This window comes from Canis aureus, chromosome 24 (assembly GCF_053574225.1).
Source record: "Canis aureus isolate CA01 chromosome 24, VMU_Caureus_v.1.0, whole genome shotgun sequence".
Classification (NCBI taxonomy): Eukaryota; Metazoa; Chordata; class Mammalia; order Carnivora; family Canidae; genus Canis; species Canis aureus.
The window spans coordinates 2482824-2504600 of record NC_135634.1 but is presented as its reverse complement, the minus strand read 5'-3'; the positions used below and the strand labels follow the sequence as shown (position 1 = coordinate 2504600).

At 41.0% G+C, this 21777-nt stretch overlaps 1 protein-coding gene across 3 annotated transcripts in view; it reads right to left on the bottom strand.

Moving 5' to 3' along the window:
• Positions 1–21560, bottom strand: part of LHFPL6 (LHFPL tetraspan subfamily member 6) — a 237277-nt gene extending 215717 nt beyond the window's left edge. The window contains exons 1-3 of one of the 3 annotated variants that reach the window (XM_077867958.1): positions 21391–21560; positions 19855–20433; positions 9194–9289 (exon numbers count right to left, since the gene is read on the bottom strand). In XM_077867958.1, coding sequence (XP_077724084.1) covers positions 9194–9289; positions 19855–20239 — 481 coding nt within the window. In that variant the 5' untranslated portion in view covers positions 20240–20433; positions 21391–21560. Of the gene's footprint in view, positions 1–9193; positions 9290–19854; positions 20434–20804; positions 21308–21390 lie in introns of those variants that run through there. The other 2 variants (XM_077867957.1, XM_077867959.1) reach the window with 2 other exon arrangements.
• Between the last annotated feature and the right edge of the window lie 217 nt (positions 21561–21777).

The window sequence follows — 21777 nt, the reverse complement described above, 5'->3', positions numbered from 1 at the left end:
ATTATGTGTACTGTGATCATCTACCAGACTGTCTGGCAGGGCAGCCCTAATGAATATCACATTATCCACATTAATTGATGGCTTATGGGTTTCCTCCCAACAGCCCCAATATTGATAGCTACATTTGCTAGGATTTTGAAATAGAAATGTTTGGTGACATGGAAGCAAGAATGCCCTGGGAGTTTGCCAGATAAGACATGCTCTCCATTAATAAAGATCGAAATAAAAAGAAGTAGTCTTAGTCCTACATTCACCACCTTTAAAATACACACTGGCAGCATGTCTCAACCCATATCACTGACAGTTTCTCTTTTTCCTTTTCAGAAGAGGGGCAAACAAGTTGGTTTTTATCTAAAGTAAATGACTGAATCAATCATCATGGAGTAGCAGGACAAAAGCATCCTACTAAAGACCCTGACAAAAATGCCTAAATCAACATGGAGTAATGGCTGTGAACTATCACAGTAGCATTTTCTATTGCTGGCTATTTTAGTGCTGTCTGCTGGTTTGAATGTAACTAAAACAGGAACAGGTAAAACAAGACCATCTTCTTTCTTTTTAAGTTGGCTCCACATGGGGCTTGAACTCACAACCTTCGGATCAAGACCTGAGCTGAGATCAAGAATCAGATAATTTAACTGACTGAGCCACCCAGAGGCCACAGGAGATCATCTTTTGAAATTAACCTGATCAGGAATATCTACATTTAAACAGATCTTTATTTTCAGCAGAGGCCTATTGGCCTCCAAAACAGAAAATTCCATGGAATCTGTCTTCTATTATGAGGCATGAGAGTATTGGACACAAGAAGTGACCTAGCCTAAAGAAAAGGGGAGATTAATAACAGAGTAACATAGAGAACACCGGGCAAACATGTCATAGATTCCAAATTGAATACCTAGGTTTATAATTGTCCAGGATGATTTTAAGCAAAATATAAGCCAAATGAATGCAACAATGGTGACAGGTACAGAGTGTGCTGAGAGACTGTAGCTAGAGGGCTGGCAAACATACATAGTAGAGAGCACACTCCCCAGGCCTCCACCAGGAGGAAAAAAAAAAAAGATAAGTTCCAAAGAAACTCAAGAAAGGCAGGATTCTCTCAAGTTGTACAATCAGAGGAGACTTTAGGAAGAAGCCAACATTCCAATCAGTCCTTGAAAGACAGATTCTGGGTCTGGGTAAAAAGGAAAAGAGGATGAAGGCAAAGGCACAAAAGTGGGATTATGTAGAAAATGCACTGGAAACACAATAAAATCCAGTTTGGTCAAAGTGAGATGCACAGGAAGGATGTCAGTGAGCAGTAATGTGACAAATGGAGCTTGGGAACACAGCAGAGAAGGTCCTTCACCTACAGGGAGCAACAGAGGTATTTAATGAAGGTCCATGATCACAGCCAAGAGGATTGCTCTGGAGGCCACGTGAGGATGGATGGGAGGAAGGCAGGGTGTGCAGGAAGGGAGCCCAGAATGACAGACATTCACCGCTGGCACAGGTCCTCTGGGGTCATTTGAAATAACATGATGGTGTGCCATGACACCAATTGAGAATAATATTTAATGCCAATATTTAATGCCAAATGACTTTTAAAGTGATTACTCAGAGATCATGACTGTAATAGTAGCATGTTTCAATCCCACATAATTACATTTAACAGTAACTTTCTCGTAGCATATTCAAGACAATAAAATATCTCGTCATTCTAGAGGATTCAGCCTCTGATGTCAAAATAATTTACTGGGTTAAGGCACATTCTTCTGCCCCATCTCTACCTTCAATACCAAAATACATTTCATCTTCCTTGTACAATATACTTGGTAGTTTTTAAAGAATTATATACAATGATTAAACATATTTTCTTTTTATTTTACTCAGCTCAATTCCCCTGAGGATCAGAAATGAAAACTCCCAAACTCCTGTATTGAGCTCTAATCTTAGAGAACATCACTTCAACACATACCTGCAAATATCACTGGCAAGGTTCATTTTGTAAAGATAAAGTAACAATCTGGCTATATAACACAGTACTGAAGCCTGCTGTTGATAGAATAACAATGACATCTTTCTGAGGGAGAGTCGAGTGACCAAAGCCATGAATTTATAAACTCCTTGAGGTCACAGACCTGTATTACATTTACTTCTTTGTTTCCCATAGTAGTGATCACAGTTTCCAGAACAAAGCTGCAGCAGGATTTTAAGACTAAAGGAGAAACTGTGTACAAAACTGTTTGTATATTACAAAATGCCATATTAAAAGTAGCTGATGTTAGTTGACTTGGAACTCTAAAGAACTTTTTTTTTTTTTTTTTTTTGCTTTCAGTTAGTCTCTGGTTATTCAAAAGAGATAAAAATATAGACAGCAGTAATCAGGCTACAAATACATGGGGGTGTATCAGAGAAGACGTGGAGGGTTAAAGAAAGAAATGTCACAGAATCTGCAGATCATATAAAAAATTTCACCGTGATGGAGAAAACCCACAATATGGGGGCATATGCTTTAGAAGAAAGAAAAAGAAAAGAAAAGAAAAGCCAGGGAGGAAGGAGAGAGGGAAGGAACCCACTTGGCCAGTTGTTGAGAATACCTATACAAATATCAATTTCACTTCAAAAAATAATCTACCAAATACAACCAGATACAAAGTCTGTTTACGAGGTTCAGAGTAATAAGACACCAGTTAGATAAGATTATTAGTTCAATTGGTTGAAGAAATGCAGGAGTGTACAAAGCAAGCTAAAAGTAGATGGAAATATAGCCAATGTTCTCACTTTATAGGTCTTTACTGATCTGCTTCTACTTATTTATCCTCGTTAGCTAGAATATTCCCTAGCACGGAGCAGGAGTCAATAAATATGTGTGTAATGAATGAAGCATATTAGCTTCTTAAGTTAAAGTTAGGTTTGAAATTTTAAGTCAAATGAGCTATGAGTAATAGCCACCATTTACTGAGCATCTACTATATTAAGGTATTACATGACTTACACATATTTAAATTCCACAAAACCCCAATGAGTTGGGACTACTATTAGTCCTAGTTGAAAGAACTGGGGCTGAGTGGCAGTAGTTTGCCCAAGATCATGAAGCTAATGAGTGATGGAGTTCAACCCTGTCCACATAGATCCTGTGTTCACTTGCTTCACACAACATATGGCCATAGAATAATGCAAACACATGAACAGAAGGCAGTACTTGAAGACTTGCTAATACAAGAAAAGTACTAACATTTCATTTACTTACAGTCTCACAGACACAGTTTTTTCCAGGATCTGATTGCATGTAAAATTCTGAAGCATCCCATGTGGGGGAAACTGTTGTTATTCTAATCTTATGCTGTAAGTAATGCTACAAAAACAATCTGCCACAATTTACAAGCCTAACAAGCTAAATAGAGCAAGTATAGAGAAATGAAAACATTTCCTTCATCCAATATTTTCTACCATCTTAAAATCTCATCAGATTCAGAGTCCCAGATCGGCCCTAACTGGACAGTGATATGATTATGGTAAAACCACTCCACACAAAGCATAATTGTCTGAAATTACACTGAAGTTCAATGTACATAAAACGGTGCCACACAGGGAAGAAGAGCTCACTGCTGTGTAATTTAATGAAACCTACTGAGTGTCAAGGGCACAGGCAGCCAAACTGAATTCTAAATGGTGGCCTACCAGGAGGCTATAATCAGGATAGCCACCAGTGGGTGGATGAGATAAACTGAGTTTCTTCCACCAGACAATCAAAATAGAATGCCATCTTTATGCATGACACCAAAAAAAAAAAAAAAAAAAAAAAAAAAAAAAAAAAAAAACCCAGTTAAACTATTCACCCTTTGCACCTCTGCTTTTTATTTTTTTTAACTATGTGGTCATTTCTAGACTCTTTCTTCTCCAAAGCACCTTTTTGTTAACAAATACCATATAGAATTTTTTTTTCCTATTTGGCTTTTCTTGTCATTTCGTTTCCAGAAAAACAAAATCTAGTTTTACAAAGTGCAAGCTTCTCTAATCTCACCAGCAGAGTAGCTGTTAAGCAGCTGACACTGTCCAAGGGGTGGCGTGTAGAATCAATGATTAAGTTAGACACAGCTAGAAGCCTGATTTCTAACCAGGACTGCCACATGGCAAAAGGAAGTGTCAGGATTTAAGCCATGCTGTATTAAAAGTAAATGAAGTAGTACTCTCTCATACGAAGGTTTTCAAAGACATATTTTCCTGAATCTATGTATTTAACTGTGACATTTAACCAGCCACCCACTTGACCTTCCACCTTAAAGTCCCACAGAACCTGAACCACAAACTGTCCAGAACCAAACTCATAACCTTGCCTCACAAAACATGCCTCCTACGGACACCTCACTCTCCATAATGGCAGGCTTGTTCCAAGAGGCACAAAGACATGAAAATAGAGAGTTACCAATGAGGTTCATTCTCACCAACGATCAGTTGTCAAATCACATTGACTATATTCCATCTTACCTTTTATATCTTATATTTCCTAGAGTCCAGAGCCTCACTGTGTAGATCCCTAAGGCCCACTCAAATGAAGTGCAGTCTGGTGAGACTCTATCTTACTGAGGGATGTGGAGGGTAAGGAAACAAGGAAATTAGGCCAAGAGTGGATCCAATAAAGCAAGGTAGGAGAAGATCATAATTCAGTGATCACACTGCCACCTAGGCTGACCTCCAATGATTGGGAAAGCATTTTATGAAAGCATTGGATCAGTAGCAAAACATTTCATAGTACTCATTGTACCCTGCCTTGGTCCTTTTTTACTTTTTCAATGGGCTTAGGAGAAAAGATTCAAGGTCTATAGACAAGTTTAGCTAAGGCTAGCAGAAGCTCACCTGTTCCATGGCCTGGTCAATAAACAAGATCCTGAGGACATCAACCAAATAACATCTCTCTGAATCCTCTTAGCACCTGTATCACTTTTGTCAGTAAAATTTCTCATATTAGAGCTTGTGCCTTTTGACATCAGACACTGTCAGATTCCAGTAAGTATCTAACATGGGGCCTAGTACCTGTGCCATTCTGCAAAACAGGAGCTTGATCAATATCTGCAAAGTTGAACTGGAAAAATATATATACAGAAGATTTCCAAACAGAACACATTATATTAAGTATCAAGCAGACAGAAAATTCTCATTGTCTATTTTCTCTCTGGCACTTTGTTAGACTCTAGGGATACTGTGGTAAATAAAACAGAGGAGGTCCCTATCCTTGAGGTATTACAACCAATTAGGAAAGGCATTATACACATAATTGTAAAGATTAAGTAATCACAAGTATACCAAATGCCATGAAGGAAAAGTGTAAACATAATAGATACAGCAACATGGAAAAAAATTACATATTGGTACCTTTTTCCACTCATTTTTCATTCTATTCCATTCCTTTGAAGGGTGCACAATTTTAGCAGTTCTATCCCCTAACCAAATACCTAGACATTGGATCTACCTATGTATTCAAATAATACACAGAAAAATTCCACAATGATTTTTTTCTCTTTTCAAAATATACAAATGGGGATCCCTGGGTGGCGCAGCGGTTTAGCGCCTGCCTTTGGCCCAGGGCGCGACCCTGGAGACCCAGGATCGAATCCCACGTCAGGCTCCCGGTGCATGGAGCCTGCTTCTCCCTCTGCCTATGTCTCTGCCTCTCTCTCTCTCTCTCTCTCTCTCTCTCTCTGTGACTATCATAAATAAATTTTAAAAATATATATATACAAATGATTATTACCTCTACCTCAAAAGGCCTAGTATACGTGAAAAGAATCCAGGAGCTTTCCAGCTAGCTACCTCTCAACTTAACTCTCCAGTAACGTGCCTTAAATGAACAGAGTTCTTATATAAGCTGGTACAGGGATAAACAGCATCTCCCTGCACAAACATTCTTTATTGGTTTCTGATCTCAGGAATATCTCGAGTACCAGATCCTTAACACTAATCCTTCCAGCCTCTCCCTCTCCAGCCTCGTCTACTCACCCTCCCTCATGCTTTCTGCCCTGAGTGCCTCAAGGGCAACCTGCATGCTCACTTGGTAGGCTTTGAGGTTCCCTCCCTGGCATGCTCTTCCCTCCTCCTCTTCCACGTTTCAAGTCTCAACTCAAACCTGCCATGTCTTAGAAAGCCTTCCTTGGCACCTCATCTAGGTCATGATTGTCCATGATGTACTTTTTCTTCCTAACATTCATCAAGTTTGTATCTCTATATTCATTTTGGGGGAGTATTTGATTAACGTTCATCTCTCTTACTAAAATTCTAGGTAGACAAGAACCATACGTTACCATGTCAGCATTCTATCTCCAGCTAGAACAGAGCCCGTCACAGAGGAAGCACTTAAAAATCATTTGTTGAGGGGATCCCTGGGTGGCTCAGTGGTTTAGTGCCACCTTCGGCCCGGGGCGCGATCCTGGAGTCCTGGGATCGAGTCCCACGTTGGGCTCCTGGCATGGAGTCTGCTTCTCCCTCCTCCTGCATCTCTGCCTCTCTCTCTCTCTATGTCTATCATAAATAAATAAATAAATAAATCTTTTCAAAAAATCATTTGTTGAATAAATGAATGAGAAAAGCACCACTTATAGTAAATATTTCTTCATGTTGTCTATACTTTTAAGCCTTGTAAACACCAGGGTAACTTCCCTTGGAGCTAAAATTGATTATTCTTCCTCAGAACACTTCTAGAGGAATTAATTCTTACTTAGAAATAACTATAGAGACCATAAAGGAATTAGCTTTACTTGAGGATTACTATTTTCCATTTAAATTAGGTTATGTAACACCAAATGGGAAAAACAAAACAAACAGAAAAAAAAAGTGACATCCTAGCATATGTCGCATCATAGAAAATAATAACTGTCCTTGTAGGTCCTTTCTAGACATGAAGAGAACATGGAAAATCTGATATTTGTATCCAAGACAATGGTGTACACATAGGAAGGAAAAATAATATGGGGAGCTTGGACTGTTATGGGAAGTCATTTGTAGCCAGGAGTGAGGAAAAGCTATCTGGACTCTGACCGTGAACCATTTGCCCTTTCCAGCCACACTTACCCTGGAAAGCCATGGTTCCGTAGAGAATCCAATGTTTCCTGTTTGTGCCTAATCCTATCCAACATCATTGACTGCTATCTGTTTGCTACCCACATAGATGGCACATTTATGGCTGGCTGAGAGGACGATCCAGGTAATGTCAACATAAGATAACATGAGGGTATATGTTTTAGTGAAACTCTAGAGCTGAGAGGAAGACATCCGCATTTTACACAGTGACTCTCACCTCACCAAGAAGCATTCTAACAGGTGAGGATTAGATTCAATCACAGAATTATACTATTTTAGAGTATAAGGGCTATTTCTTTTTTTTTTTCCAAATTTGATATGACCAATATATGAGAATGATAAATTACACCGGAATGACAAAACTACATTTGGTGCCTCATGGCCCTCAATGCAGCTGATTCAGGGAAGATAGATAATAATCACAGAGAATATAAACTCATAGGTTCAAGGAATACCTAGTTTCCACTCTTGTTCTGCCTTAATATGCAACGGTACCATGACTAGCTAAGCCAGGACAGGAATCGATCAGGTCTGAAGCTACAAGAGTCATTTAGTACAGGTAGCTGACAGCAATTTTTGTCATAAACCTGTTGACAACAGCATTCACTTATTTCTTTATAAATAAAATAAAGGCATAGTTGGGAATGTCAACAATTTCTACAAAACTGAGATGTATGCAATCAATCTTACACCTACATCTTCTACATCTTGTTTATATATTTACACATTCATTAGTTCCTGCACTTTTAGGGACAGAAGAGGAGAATGCTTGGGAGAAGCCAGCAAAGTTTAATAACACCAACAGTGACTTCAGCTGTCATCACAATCCTCCTCTCTGAAGCCCCCAAACACTCTTGAGCGCAGTCCACAACCCTCATTTACACACAAACATGCACACAATTCTAAAACAGAAATATCCACCTTGTGGGGCTGTGTAATAAATTATATCTACGTACATACATTGTTGTGGTGACAACAATACTTATTATTTTAAAAAATGTTTTGAAAAGGCCTGGTTTCTTATATAAATAGAAATACAATATTACTGAGACATTCATTCGTTCACTCATCTATCCATTTAAAAAGAGGAGTAGCAAAACCTATTTACCTTCTACTTCAGAAATGTCTTCAAACTCTTGTTCTCTTTATTCCAGCAACTTCAGTAAAGCTCCCACCACCTCTGGCTAAGACTGCTGTTACAGGCTTCTCACTCCCTTTCCTTGGTTTTGGCTATTCCCCAAATCAATCTTACTCCTCGTGGCTACTAGATTACAGATGATACAGTTCCTAAGTCAATTCTACCCATAACCACTCAAGAGCTTTGGTTTGATTAGTATAGAATCCTCACCATGGAATATAAACAAGGACTTCCACAAACCTGACTCCACCTGTAGTCTCCACTTCCAACTTGGGGCGCATCAGACCTGCCCCCATTCCTTATAATATGGTACCATTCTCTGAACTCACATCAGATCTTTTCATGACTCCTTGGCTTTGAGAACCTGGTGTTCCCCCTGCCTGAGGGCCCAGGGAATCTTCTGCTCACCCTCCAGAACCAGCTTAACTAGCACCTCTGCTCTGAAGCCTTTGCAGACCGCTCCAGACAGAAAGTCATTCCCTCTGCTGTGTCCCTCCAGCATTTTGTTCATACTTCAGTGGACTGTGGCGATTCTTGATTAAACATCTGTAATTTTTGTCTATTCACTACAAATCCCAAAAGTTCACAGTATGACATGATCCTCCACTTGCCTGAGGTAGGAATTTGAATTATGTATTGTATTTTAGCAAGGGTCCAACTAGGGACGCAGAAGCTGTCCTGAGGTATTTTAAACATGGATAATTTAATATAGCACAGGAAATTGGTTACACAGATGATGGAAAAGCCAAAAAACCAAACAGGAGATAAGGAGGCAACCCAGAAACTGGTGACAGCAGGAAACTGCTGCCATGCATTAGACTGGAGTGATGTTGGGAAAAGATGGCATTACCAGGGGCTGGAAGAATTAAGCTGGAGTAGGATTATCACAGTGGCTTCCTGAAGGAAGCTGGGGCCATAAAAGGTAGAGCATTCCAAGAAAAGAGACAATTGCTGCCACGGATACTACCCACGGAAGAGCTAGAGAGGGAGAAATACCCTGGCTTCTCTCTGCTTCCTGTCTTCCAAAAGGGCTTCCCATTGGCTGAAATGATCCAGACGCCAGGTGCCAAGAGTTCTGGGAAATGTGGACTCCTGCAATAGAGAGACAAGTGGGAGAAGCGTAGGATAGAAAATAACTGGCACACTGTTATGAGGCTGGCAAACACCTGGCTTGGCTGCTGAGTGAGACTCATCAGCCAATCGCTGTATTCAATAAAATGTGCAAGTGTGTGTAGGTATCACGAGTCCTTTAGATTGTAATTATACCTTACATGTTGGTTTCCCTCCACAAGACTGTGAGCTCCTCAGTTCCTTAAAAAATTAAAAATAGAAATACCATATGACCCAGTAATTCCACTGCTGAGTATTTACCCAAAGAAAACAAAAACAGTAATTTGAAAAGATCTATGCACTCCTGTGTTTACTGCAGCATCATTTACAATAGCCAATATATGGAAGCAGCCCAAGTGCCCACCGATAAATGAATAGATAAAGAAGACGTGGTAAATATATACAATAGAATATTACTGAGCCATAAAAATGAACGAAATCTTGCCATTTGTAACACATGGAAGACCTAAGGGCATTATGCTAAGTGAAATAATTCAGACAGAGAAAGACAAATATCATCAATTTCACTTATATGTGGAATATAAAAAAACAAATAAGCAGGAAAAAATCAGACTCATAAATAGAGAACAAACTAGTGATTGCCAGAGGAGAGATGGATGGGTGGGGATACATGAAACACGTAAAAAAGATTAAGAAATACAAACTTCCAGTTACAAAATAAATGAGTCAAGAGTAAGAAAAGTACAGCATAGAGAATATTGTCAATAATATTGTAATAATGTTGTTTGGTGACAGATGATAAGTATACTTATCGTGGTGAGCACGAAGTAATATATAGAATTGTCAAATCACTATGTTGTACGCTTAAGACTGGATACAACTTTATATGTTAAGTATACTTCAATTAAAAAAAAAACTGTAAAAAAGACTGTGGGCTCCTTAATAGGAGGGACCTTATCTCAATTTGTATCCAAACAGCTAGACGTTATTTGGCATATAATAGGCACTCAATACTGTTAAATGCCCATAAACACTAGTCCACTGGATTTACTATGTATCTTAACTCAACATTTCCAAAAGCTTATTCTGTTGTCTATTAATTCAAAAAGATCTTATTGCCTATCACAGGTAAATAGGATTCTGCTATTCCCAAATAAGTTTGTGAATCACAGCATTAGGCAGATAGTATCTTAGTCCACTGGGGCTGCAATAACAAAATATCACAGACTGAATGGCTTAAAAATACCAGAAACTTATTAAAGTGTCAGTGTGGCTGGATGGGGGCCCTCTTCTCATTGGATCCTTGAGGGGCAGAAGGAGAAATGAAGCTGTCTCTGATTTCTGTTACCAGTGGCATTTATTTCATTCATGAGGGCTCCACCCTCATGACCACATCACCTCCCAAAGGCCCCAGCTACTGCTACCATCTCATGGTGAATTAGGACCTCACCAAATGATTTGGGGTGGGGTGGCCAAAATTTCTTAGACCATAGCAGCTGGTTTCTTTATTGCAGAAAATGAACAAAGTTCACCCAGAGCTTTTAAAATATGCTTGAAGAGAGAGTTGTATTATGCAGCATCATTTCAATACAGAACACCTTTTTTCCCAAAGGACTAACATTATTCAGAGACATCATAAGGAGACACTGCTTTAAATGTCTTCATATTCACGGCATTATTTTATTTCATCTCTGAAATATTTCTGTGAGGTAGAAAAGAACAAGATCACATCATATAAATAAAAATGTTGCTAAAAAATAATTAAAACTAAATAATTCATCGTCAAGTATTAATTGAACCTGTAAGATGTCATTTACTATTCCAGTCACTGTAGGGCCAGAAGAAAATCATAAATCTTGGTTCCTGCGCTATTTGAAGGCATCAGACATATGAGAAAAACAGAGAACCATAAAATGGAAATTTCTTTTTACACAACAATATTTTTATACTTGTTTCAGTATATCAAAGTACCTAGTATTGCTTGATTATTGAAAGTATAAGACACAGGAAAGGTAAATTATTTACCAGAGTTATAATCAGGTCATTCCAGAGCTTACATTACCTTTGAGCTTCATGAACTGTAAAACCAAATCACTAGCCGGTATGACATTTACCGTATAAAGAAAAAATACCTAGATCCCACAATAATTAGTCAGCAATATCAATGCACCAGAACTAGAACAACGTTGAAACCTCATGATCTTCTAAAAATAACCATTCAGAAGTCCCTAGTAAATACCTAGACTTCTCAGAGTGATCTACCTAAAACTCTCTTTTTTTCTATCACAAACATTTTAATGATAAAGATTGACAATGTCAAACATTATCCTTCATTTCTATAGAAAGATCCAAGGTCCTTGGTTTTGTTATCTAAGAAATGTGTCCTCTGGAATTAACATTATCTTTAGCCTTAACAAAGGATTATTACAAAGGCTTCTAACACTGGGGTACTTACACTAGGAAACTCAGTCAGCATATAATAATGGAAGATAACATTCTTCTGTTAAGTAATTGTTAAAAAAACTTTAGTCAAGTGTTCTGGCATTCTCCCCTAATGGTGTCTCTCCTGCATATCACATTATTTTTTTTTTTTTTTTTTTTATTTATGATAGCCACACAGAGAGAGAAAGAGAGAGAGAGAGAGACACAGGCAGAGGGAGAGGCAGACTCCATGCACCGGGAGCCCGATGTGGGATTCGATCCCGGGTCTCCAGGATCGCGCCCTGGGCCAAAGGCGGGCGCCTAAACCGCTGTGCCACCCAGGGATCCCTGCATATCACATTATTAATGTTAACCTGCAATGCATTTTTTTAAAGATGTTAAAGATGTTATTTATCAATTTGAGAGAGAGCGTACACACACAAGCAGGGTGAGGAGGGTGGGCAGAAGAGGAGGGAGAAGCAGACTCCCCACTGAGCAGGGAGCCCAACATGGGACTCCAACCCAGAACCTTGGCATCGTGACCTGAGCCAAAGGCAGACACTTAACCAAATGAGCCATCCAGGTGCCCCTGCAATGCATTTTTTGAGAATTGGCAATAAGTTGCCAAGTCATGTTACTAAAAGTGGTTTTATCACACTACAAACATAGAGGGAGGACCAAGGAACAACAAAAAATATTTACCTATGTTGAAAGACATTATGATCCACCATGGTCAGATATTCTGAATTCTGCGTGATACAAGGTGGAATTTCAATGAACACTTTATCATGGGTGATAGCATTCACAGCACAAACAAAAACTAATGAGATACCTTTGGGTGTCACTCTCTAAAGTTCAGTGTTCTCAGCTGCGAAAAAGAATAAATTGCCTGCCTCAATGGGGTAAAATGAGAACAGAATAAGTTCCACACAGTACTGGTCCCTTCAGGGCGCTGGGCCTAAATAAATTAAACACTTAATACTATGCTGTCCCCATTCCTCCGGGGAGATGGTAATCGACAACATACTGAATTCTCTGCTGTAATGAAATGGATTAACTTCCCATAACCAAATGTTTCTCGAATCTACTTGTTCCTGTTTATTCTTTCCTGTAAACATCTATTGGTACACCCAGGAATTAGTGTCCTCAGAACACATGGAGGGTGATATCTTAAGAAAAAAAAAAAAGAAGAAGATGAATTTTAATGACATTCATGAATAACTTTTGAACCCGATGCTGGTATTCTGGTATTCCTTCTGACCACACCCAGCACACGCCATAAGACACTCTTACCCAGCTGGAGGTAGCAGGAGAGATCAAGTACTCACAGTGTACCAATAATGACTATATGCCCAGTGCAAATTTTATGCACCTCATGATATCATATAGGATGATGTAAAGCTCTCCAGAGTATGTGTTTTGAGGTATTTTCTTTTATGGGAATGGTTATGAATCACGTTCCTCAGTTTGCTTTCTTTGTGACAACACACTTTTATATAACAGTTCACCAGTGTGCAATCTCTGCATCAGAGAGGCTAACTAACCCATACTAACCCTAGTATGGCTCCAGTGGTATCTAGCTACAGGTATGTTAGCTGGTGATAACAAAGGGAAGTAAGCTAAAAGTCAAATGACTCTCTTAGAAAGACTCTACTCCGTAGAAAGTAAATGAAGACTTGGACCCTGTCAAAAATATCAATCGAAATAATTCTAGGTTAAAGGTCTTGCACAGCTATTTGCATGATAGGCCCAAGTGCAATGAATAACCCTTTATTCCACCATCTTAATTAATTACTACCATTAGCATTTTTTTTTCAGAAATATAAACTTAGGAAGTAAAACACCTGTCACTCAAAACAGGTAAAAATTGAGTACATTTGGCAGTAAAGAAACCAAGAGTTCAGTACTGGACCACAGAACAGTTGGGACTGTTCAGCAGCTGTGGCTGTAAGCAGTCACAGAGTGAACCTCAGAACAGGGCCAGAGCTCCTGGAGCCTGTATGACATCTGTGTCTGCAAGATGGGGCAGGGGAGGCCTGGCCAATGGGCGCATGCAAACCTGGCTTCTACTACTCTGGGTCAGATGATCCCAGACTGCTTCTCTCTTGGCAGCTTCCACTCTAAATTTGAAGCACAACTGGAGGAGACTCATGGTGAAGTTCAAAGGAGTCTGGTAACTAATCAAAATGTCTCCTCCCCCTCCCCCCTCCAAAAAAAAACAAAAAAACAAAAACAGAACATAAACCAGCAACAATGCATTTGCAGGCTGCAGGATACAAACACAGCATAGGAAACAATGGCAGACTTGAAATTTGCAGGTGGAGTCACAAATCAAAATAGTCTTTATCTAAGCATAGCATGGAAGATTTGGTTCTTCTGCTTTCTGAGTGTATACACAGGGCTGATGTCCACCAGTAACACCTAAGATCTGTGAGCTCAGAAAGAACACAGCTGTAAACTGGTCTGTTCCTGCTAATCGTGAAATTTTACTGCACATATCACATTATCCCCGAGGTAACTATGGATAGAAGGAGATTGATACTCCACACTTAGCTTAGCAGTAGACGTAAGCCTATGCCCCAATATTGATATCATATGGGGTTTGAAGTGAACAAAATCGGTTCATGTTTCTCAAAATGTGGCCTGGGGACCATCTGTGTTCTGAAACCCTTGGGGACTCTGTTAAAAGTGCTTTACCTGTGCCCCACCCAGACCTGCCAAATCAGATTCTCGGGGTCAGAGCTGGACCCCCCCAGGAGAAATAAACTCCTAGGGTGCTTTTAGGCCCACTAGAGAGTTCAAAGAACATTGTACTGAATTTTGACGTTAATTATTGATATGGAGAACCTGAAAGTTTCATAGGAAAATTTGAAAACCTTGAAAAACTTTTCAAAGTAAGCCTTTAATATAAGAGTTCTCCTGGGTTAAAAAAAAAAAAAAAAGTATGTACAAGAAAACTTTACATGGTGATCATGACTATTTGAAAATGTAATTTTAAAACATTAAATACAAACATATAAAATTTGGTGTTTTAGATCTTTAAAAAGATCAGCTAAAAAAAAAAAAACATCAGCTAATTCATTGACATCCCTGCCTTTAACGAGTCCAGAGCTCAGAGTGGACAGTACCTGTGGCATTTGGTTCGGTTATCCACAGTGCTGACCCCTCTCGCCCCTTCCTGGCTGGCAAAGCCCCGCTCGCACTGCCACACTGCCTAGCTTCCATCTGCACCCTGTACCTCTAGATAAGCAGTGTATGTGGGACATATGGCTGGGAGGAAAGGTGTGGCTGGTGGCCCTGGAAAGTACCTGTCTTCAGGCAGAACACATCATCTTTTTCCCTAGAGACGGTTAAGACCAGGAGACCTTTACCTTAGTCGAAGCCAATTTAAGTGCCATCTTGCCTACTGGCAGAAGCTCTGACCGGCTGGCTCCTGAGTGTCCTGCTGGCCTAATCTTTGCTTTTGCTAGACGTGGTTTCATGGAGTTCATCAAGGGTGGTGTTTGCCCATCTTTCCAGTCTGCAATATAGACTTCACATCTTTCAACTGGCAATCCATGACAGAAAACCCACTGCATAAAAACTACAGAGGGTGTGTCAAGGTGTTATTTTGAGTTCTCCATCTATAAAATCTTGTTTCCGGCATAGGGAAATGGTAAATGAAAGTATACACACACACACAGTCCATATTATATATAACATACATATTATAATTATAACATGTATATAGTATGTATTCAGAGAGAGAACCTCAGGAAAATGATTCTCTGTGACAGACAGGAGAGTTGTAACAAGGACGTCCCTCAGCCAAGAGGACGCTACACAGACAGTATCTTTCCACAGCCCAATTATAGAAATCTATGTCAGATTGTAACACAACTGAATATTAACTAAGTTCTGAAAGTAAACCATCTACCAGAAGTCCCATATTTCTATAATATGAAATGGTTAACCGAGAACAGGGTTCTCAAGGTATGGGCTCAGAACCAGCATCATCTGGAAACTTGTTAGAAATGCAAAGTATCAGGCTGCTCACCAAACCTACTGAATCAGAAGTTCCTGGGGAGGCCCCAGAAATCTGTTTTTAAAGCCCTGGGTGATCTTGATGCATGGTAAAGTTTGAGAACTGTAGGTTCAGATCTCAAGACAACTCACCCGGACTTTACCTTGTTGGTTAGGGAGGAGACGAAAGGAGCAGGAGTACAGTAGTAAGCAATCATAAGGTGTAACTCAAAGAGAAGGAAAAAGAGCCCTGCCTCCTCCCCCACCTGGCCTCAGAAGTATTCTGATTTCTTAAAATCAGAGCAACCTCTTCCAGTTAAGATACAGTCACTAAAAAGCCACTATGCCCATTAATATGCCAACACTTCTCATTTATCTTACTCCTTAGTGGTCACTCGACAGATAACCAGAAAGGAAGGAGAGCATAATGTGGCATATCATGTGACAAGTCAGACCTAACATGGAGCAGGGGAAGGAGAGTCACAAGTCCTCATCGTAAAGGGATGACAGACAGGTCCAGGTGGGACCCTACCGTGAAGGGACTCTGGAAAGGCAATGATGCTTTCAGCAGACAGAGAAAGTGATGCTCAGAGGAACACTTCATCATCATTACTGTCTTCAGCAGCACTTAACTATCAATTAGCTGAGAAGATGGGTCTTCCCCTGGCTTCTTAGAAACAGGACACCCTCCAAACTGGAAAGGTCACCGTTTGCTACCGATTAGCATCTTGTACCCATTTTATACATACATGTGACGCACATTCAGGATAAATGTGGAAGAGTATAAATGTAGGACTCCCTCCCGTGCCCCCTTATTACAGCAGCAACAGTACTTTCTTAGGGCAAAAATCAACACATTCAGATCCTGACATTCACAAGCACCAGTTATAGAACTTACAGCAGACCTGATATGTCTTTACAACGTCCCCCCATGTTTTATTTACAGGGCACGCAAGTCAGGCATTTTCCCAACACATGCATTAAAAAGTGTGACATTAATGTTTAAAAACTTTGTGGGAGGACTTCATGACGACACAATTTTATATTCAACAAACAAATCCAATGTGAAAACCTGTTTTCTCAGAGCACCATCACCATCCAATAGGCATGCACCCATTTTTATTCCACACTGTACTTCTCCAAGGCTCTCTGCATGCCTTTTAAAAACTCAACTGAGAGTAAAACTCCACCGAAGCCAGTTTTTAAAAATTATGACAGAGGGATCCCTGGGTGGCGCAGCGGTTTAGCGCCTGCCTTTGGCCCGGGCGCGATCCTGGAGACCCAGGATCGAATCCCACATCGGGCTCCCGGTGCATGGAGCCTGCTTCTCCCTCTGCCTATGTCTCTGCCTCTCTCTCTCTCTCTGTGTGACTATCATAAATAAATAAAAATTAAAAAAAAAAAAAATAAAAAAAAAAAAAATAAAAATTATGACAGAAACATGACTTAAAATGTAAGATGGAGATGTGGCAATTAAAGTTTATGTACAAGCTGCCACAAGAAAAGCACAAATCATTGATTCCTTGAAGGACTCCTCTATGGGGAGCAAATGTCATATGCAACAGTCTATCTTGCTTTGCTCTGCCTGTTGACAGGTGACATTTTAACCTCTAACCAACCATAGCAAGACAATTCAAAATTAAGGTTGACACTTTGTCCTTTAACTAGTTCCAAAGTACTGCAGGGGTTTTACTGCCTGATGTTACACCATATGTGCAAACTCTAAACACAGCAGGCAGGGTTAAGCAGGACGCCTCTGTACTTTACCATTTTTCTGCTTCCTGTTGTTTTTGGAGCAATTCTAACTTTAGCTAAACATAACCCTTCTGAGTGAATCATTTTTAGTAAGCGAATCCGCCTTATAGCAGAGTACGCTGCATGTTGACTGTATTTCTGAAGCACGGCCACCTACAGAATTCAAAGAACTCACCGGCTTGGTATTTTGCAGTTTTTAATGAAACCCACTCACTTTATGAAACAGTTCATAAAATAAAATTATGTATCACTTAAGTTTTTATGTATAAAACCCCAAACAATTATGAGATGAATAATGGGAATAACTATTTTTGAGGCTGTTTTTCAACTCGTCTACCATTAAGCAATAGTGATGAATGGCAGATTTTTCAGAACCTAGTCCATAACTCAGGTTATTTTCTCATTTCAAATTTACTATTAACTTGAATAATGGGATGTATTTACTTACTTGTGCCCTCAAGAGGTCTGAATCAGAAAAACCTTTTAGGTCTTACATTCATAATTATTTTTTACCAGGTAGGAGAAAGATATATGAGAAATGAGAGAATACCAACTGCTAATAATAAACTATATCCTAGCTTAACGTCAGTGACTCTTGCCAAGCAGAGTTCATGAAAAGCATGTACAAAGGGAGAAAAGGTCCATTTAAAAATACACATAACTTCCCCAGTGATCTTTCCCTTTGAGTTTTCTGTAAAACAGAGCATTTAGCTCTATATTATTCCAAAAAAATCTATACATCACTTACAGAGGGAAGCATAAATCTCATGGGTCTCAGATTCACTTACTGTTGCCTTCCTTCATTATACATTTAAAGATAATCAATAAAAACTGATTTCTCTTTGTATTTTCCTGTTCTGCCAGAAATAATAGCAGTCCCTGCCCTAAAATGAAGGAAAAATGGAAAGTGAGATATTTACCATAAGCAGAGAAAAAGAAACTGCCTATGCATTTTTCCTGAGCCAAGTGAAACACAAACAGCAAATCAAGTTTATCCTTAAAGAAAAAAAAAAAAGTTTTTTTTTAAATACTCCTGGCATTAATTCTATTTCTGAAATCTGTGGTATCAAAGAATTTTCAAATTCTGTATTTATATCTCAGCTTTCAACAACTTCTTTGTGTTTTCTAATCATTTTACTTTACTTCTATGTAAATATATATATTTCATCCAGTAGAGGAATAAAGAACCGCAAGCAACTCTTGTCATTTATTTTAAAACACAAACCTTCTTTGCCCCTTGCCTTTTTAATGCAAGGGTTTTCTTATTCAAAATGTCACCTGAAAGCATTATATCAAATAACCCACAATCATCTGTTGGGGTTCCTCCAATATACAGAGCCTACCTGAGAACTATCCATTTTAATTTTTTTCTTCTTCTTCTGTATTCTTCACAAGACTGTAAGAAAACCCCAAATGGAAGAGGAACAGACTTTTACTTTGTAATGAAGTTACAAATACATTTTTATATGTTTTCCTGGCTTCCTATTTCCCTTCATTCTGTGCTATCCACAGGTTGTCATATTTTAGCAGGGTGGACTATAAATCAGACAAGTTCAACCCGTCAGTTTGAAGAATGGAGGTGAAAAGCACAGTGGAAAATATATAAAGTATAATTAAAACCATATGATCAGAGATATTGAAGTAATACTTGTTGGAGGAAACCCAAATAGAAATCAAACCTTTTCTGGTGTTAGTGAGACTCTCCAGTCCATCTGGGACAAGCACACAGTATTTGCTTTTTTTTTTTTTTTTTTTTTTTTTTGCCTTCACAGGAAGAGCATCCAAGGAAGTTAAATCCTAACAAGATAATTACGCCTATAGCTGTATTTGTAAGCATAGTGAAATCTACAGTCGTTCATGTAAAACTGATCTCTCATTTAAAACAGTAGTCATTTATTTAGAAATATAGTTTAAGACTAGGCAAGGGTCAATTTTACACCTGCCAAAGAGAATTAAACGCTTATAACAGCAATGTTGAATCAAAGATCTTTTCTACTCTTCATCTCTAAAGACCTGAAGACGCCAGTAAGACACAGATAATCTAATTGCTTACTGTTGAACAAGAAGAGCAGGAAGTCATAAAATCTAAACTATCTCCCCTACTTCATTTAAACAGTCTCAATGTTACTGCCTCATATAGGTTGTACTTAGCAGGCCAATGATGTATATATGTCTAAGGAGGGTCAGAAATTAAGATCTCTTGAAGTTGTAAAACAGTTCCGGTAAAAAAAAAAAAAAAAAAAAAAATCTTGACTTTGGCAGGCTATCTCCAAAGCTATCCCATGTCTCTCTCTTTCTCCAGAGCATTCCAAGTGCCAATTATAAGGATTTCTGCAGACAACTGGAACATAATTTTCAATACTGCTCTGGGATTCCAGTAATCAAGTCAAATCGAACAAGTCACTTACCCCCCAGAAACTGAATTCCTCCAGCCACTCTTCCCACGGTCCTCGAGATGAGCTCCGACACACAGCAAGCCATGAGGGCAGTGAGAGCCACCAAGAGGAGGAGGCCACAGCCCAGGCCTGTCACGATGGTACAGATCCTCCATTCTGCACTGGGGATGCCCTGGAAGGAGGCATAGCGCCCACATTCCTCTACCATCACCATCATCTGCCGGCTCTCATCATGCACAGGGTAGGAGCACCTCCGGAAAGTACCAAAGGACACAGACTTGCCCAGCTGTGATCCCCAGAGCCAGTAAGGCATAAAGAACCCCACACAGGAGGTGGCAGCACAAAGAAAGGAGAGCAAAGCCCAGATCACCCCGGTACAAGTCAGGCTGGATGCCATGTTTCAACAGATAGGGCAAAGAGGACCCAAAGTAACTGTTCTGGGATTGCAGGAGTGAGTGAAGGTGTGCAACCACCAGGGAACTGCAGGCAATCCGCAGTTCTGTGACGCGGGCAGGGGTGTCTAGGAACGGAATGGATCTTCAATCTTACTGGCCATCAACTTCCCATCCTCTGTAGTAAAGATGATGGTCCCTGGCAAAACAATGATAAGCATTAGAAAAGTTAAACGTTTTTAGAGAAGCGACACCACCAGTTCAGTTGGTCTGCAACTGTTAATTAATAAACATTCAAACTTGCCTCAACACTTCAAGAGCGGGAAGAACTAATTCTCTCTGTAAACTTCTCTACAGTCCAGGTTTTGTCAAAGTAGCTCAAAGCCTTCTCAAGTCTCCATGTCCTATAGATGCTCCCAGATTAACTCTTGACAGCTATTTACTTAAAGAAATGCGTGGCTTCTGTTTGCCAAGTCAGTGAATTCGTTTCACACGCTCGCGGTAAAAGTAATGTAGCATTTTTACTGCCAGTAAACATAATTCCGAATATCAAAATAAAGTGAACCATACCATGGTTTGTTTATTTGGCTTGCAAGTTCACGTTCCTAACTTGTGGCAACTTTTCCGTGTCCCTTTAGGTGCAATCACTGTGCGTGAGCCCGAAGACAATAATCAGGGCAGTCCTCGCAGTTGCAGAGCACGTAAGTCAGCGAATGCTTCAGACCGTCCGGGCACCCGGCGCGGATGGAGCCACGGGGCGCTCGCCAGGCTCGTTCAGCGGTCTGCGTGGGTTCCTTCCGTCTCTACCTCTCCTCTAGTGTCCATGAAACAAAGCCCAGGCATCGCTTCCTTCTGATTCTTCGGTTCCGGCGAAACTGTTAGGCCCGCGTCTCCCGCTGCACGATCCCGCGTCCGGTGGAGAAGCGGCGCCCTTCCCGGGGCTCCGCCTGGAGCCCGCTCGGCCCGCGCCGCTCCCGCCCGCCCGTCCGTCTCTGCGGGGCGGTCCTGCGCCGGTCCCCCGGTCCCCGGGTCCGCGGCTCTGCGGGTCTGCGGCTCTCCCGCGGCTCTCCTCCGGGCCCCGGCCCCCGCTCCGGCGTGCCCGCAGCCAGCGCCGGCCCCCCGGCCCCCCGGCCCCCCGCCCGGCCCTCGCCCCTACCGTTTCCTCTCCGCCCGCCGCCCTTTTCCAGTCCAGTGCGTCACTCCCGGGCAGCCTCCACCACTTTTTTCTTTCTAGATCGCGTCCACCAGGCAGCGGCGGCGGCGGCGGAGGAGCTCGGCGGGCCCGGCCCGGGGCTGGGGGACGCGGCCGCGGGCGGGCGGGCGCGGAGGGGAGGGGCGGGGCGGGGCGGGCGGCGGGGAGGGGAGCGGAGGGGAGGGGAGGGGAGCGGAGGGGAGCGGAGGGGAGGGGGGCCGCGGCTGCAGCTGGGGGGCCCGGGCGGGCCGGGACGGGGCGGGGCGAGCCCAGCGTCGGCCCCCGAGGGGCGAGGGGCGGGGGGCGGGGGGGCAGCGGCCGCGCGCAGCCGGGCCCGGGGGTCGCAGCCCG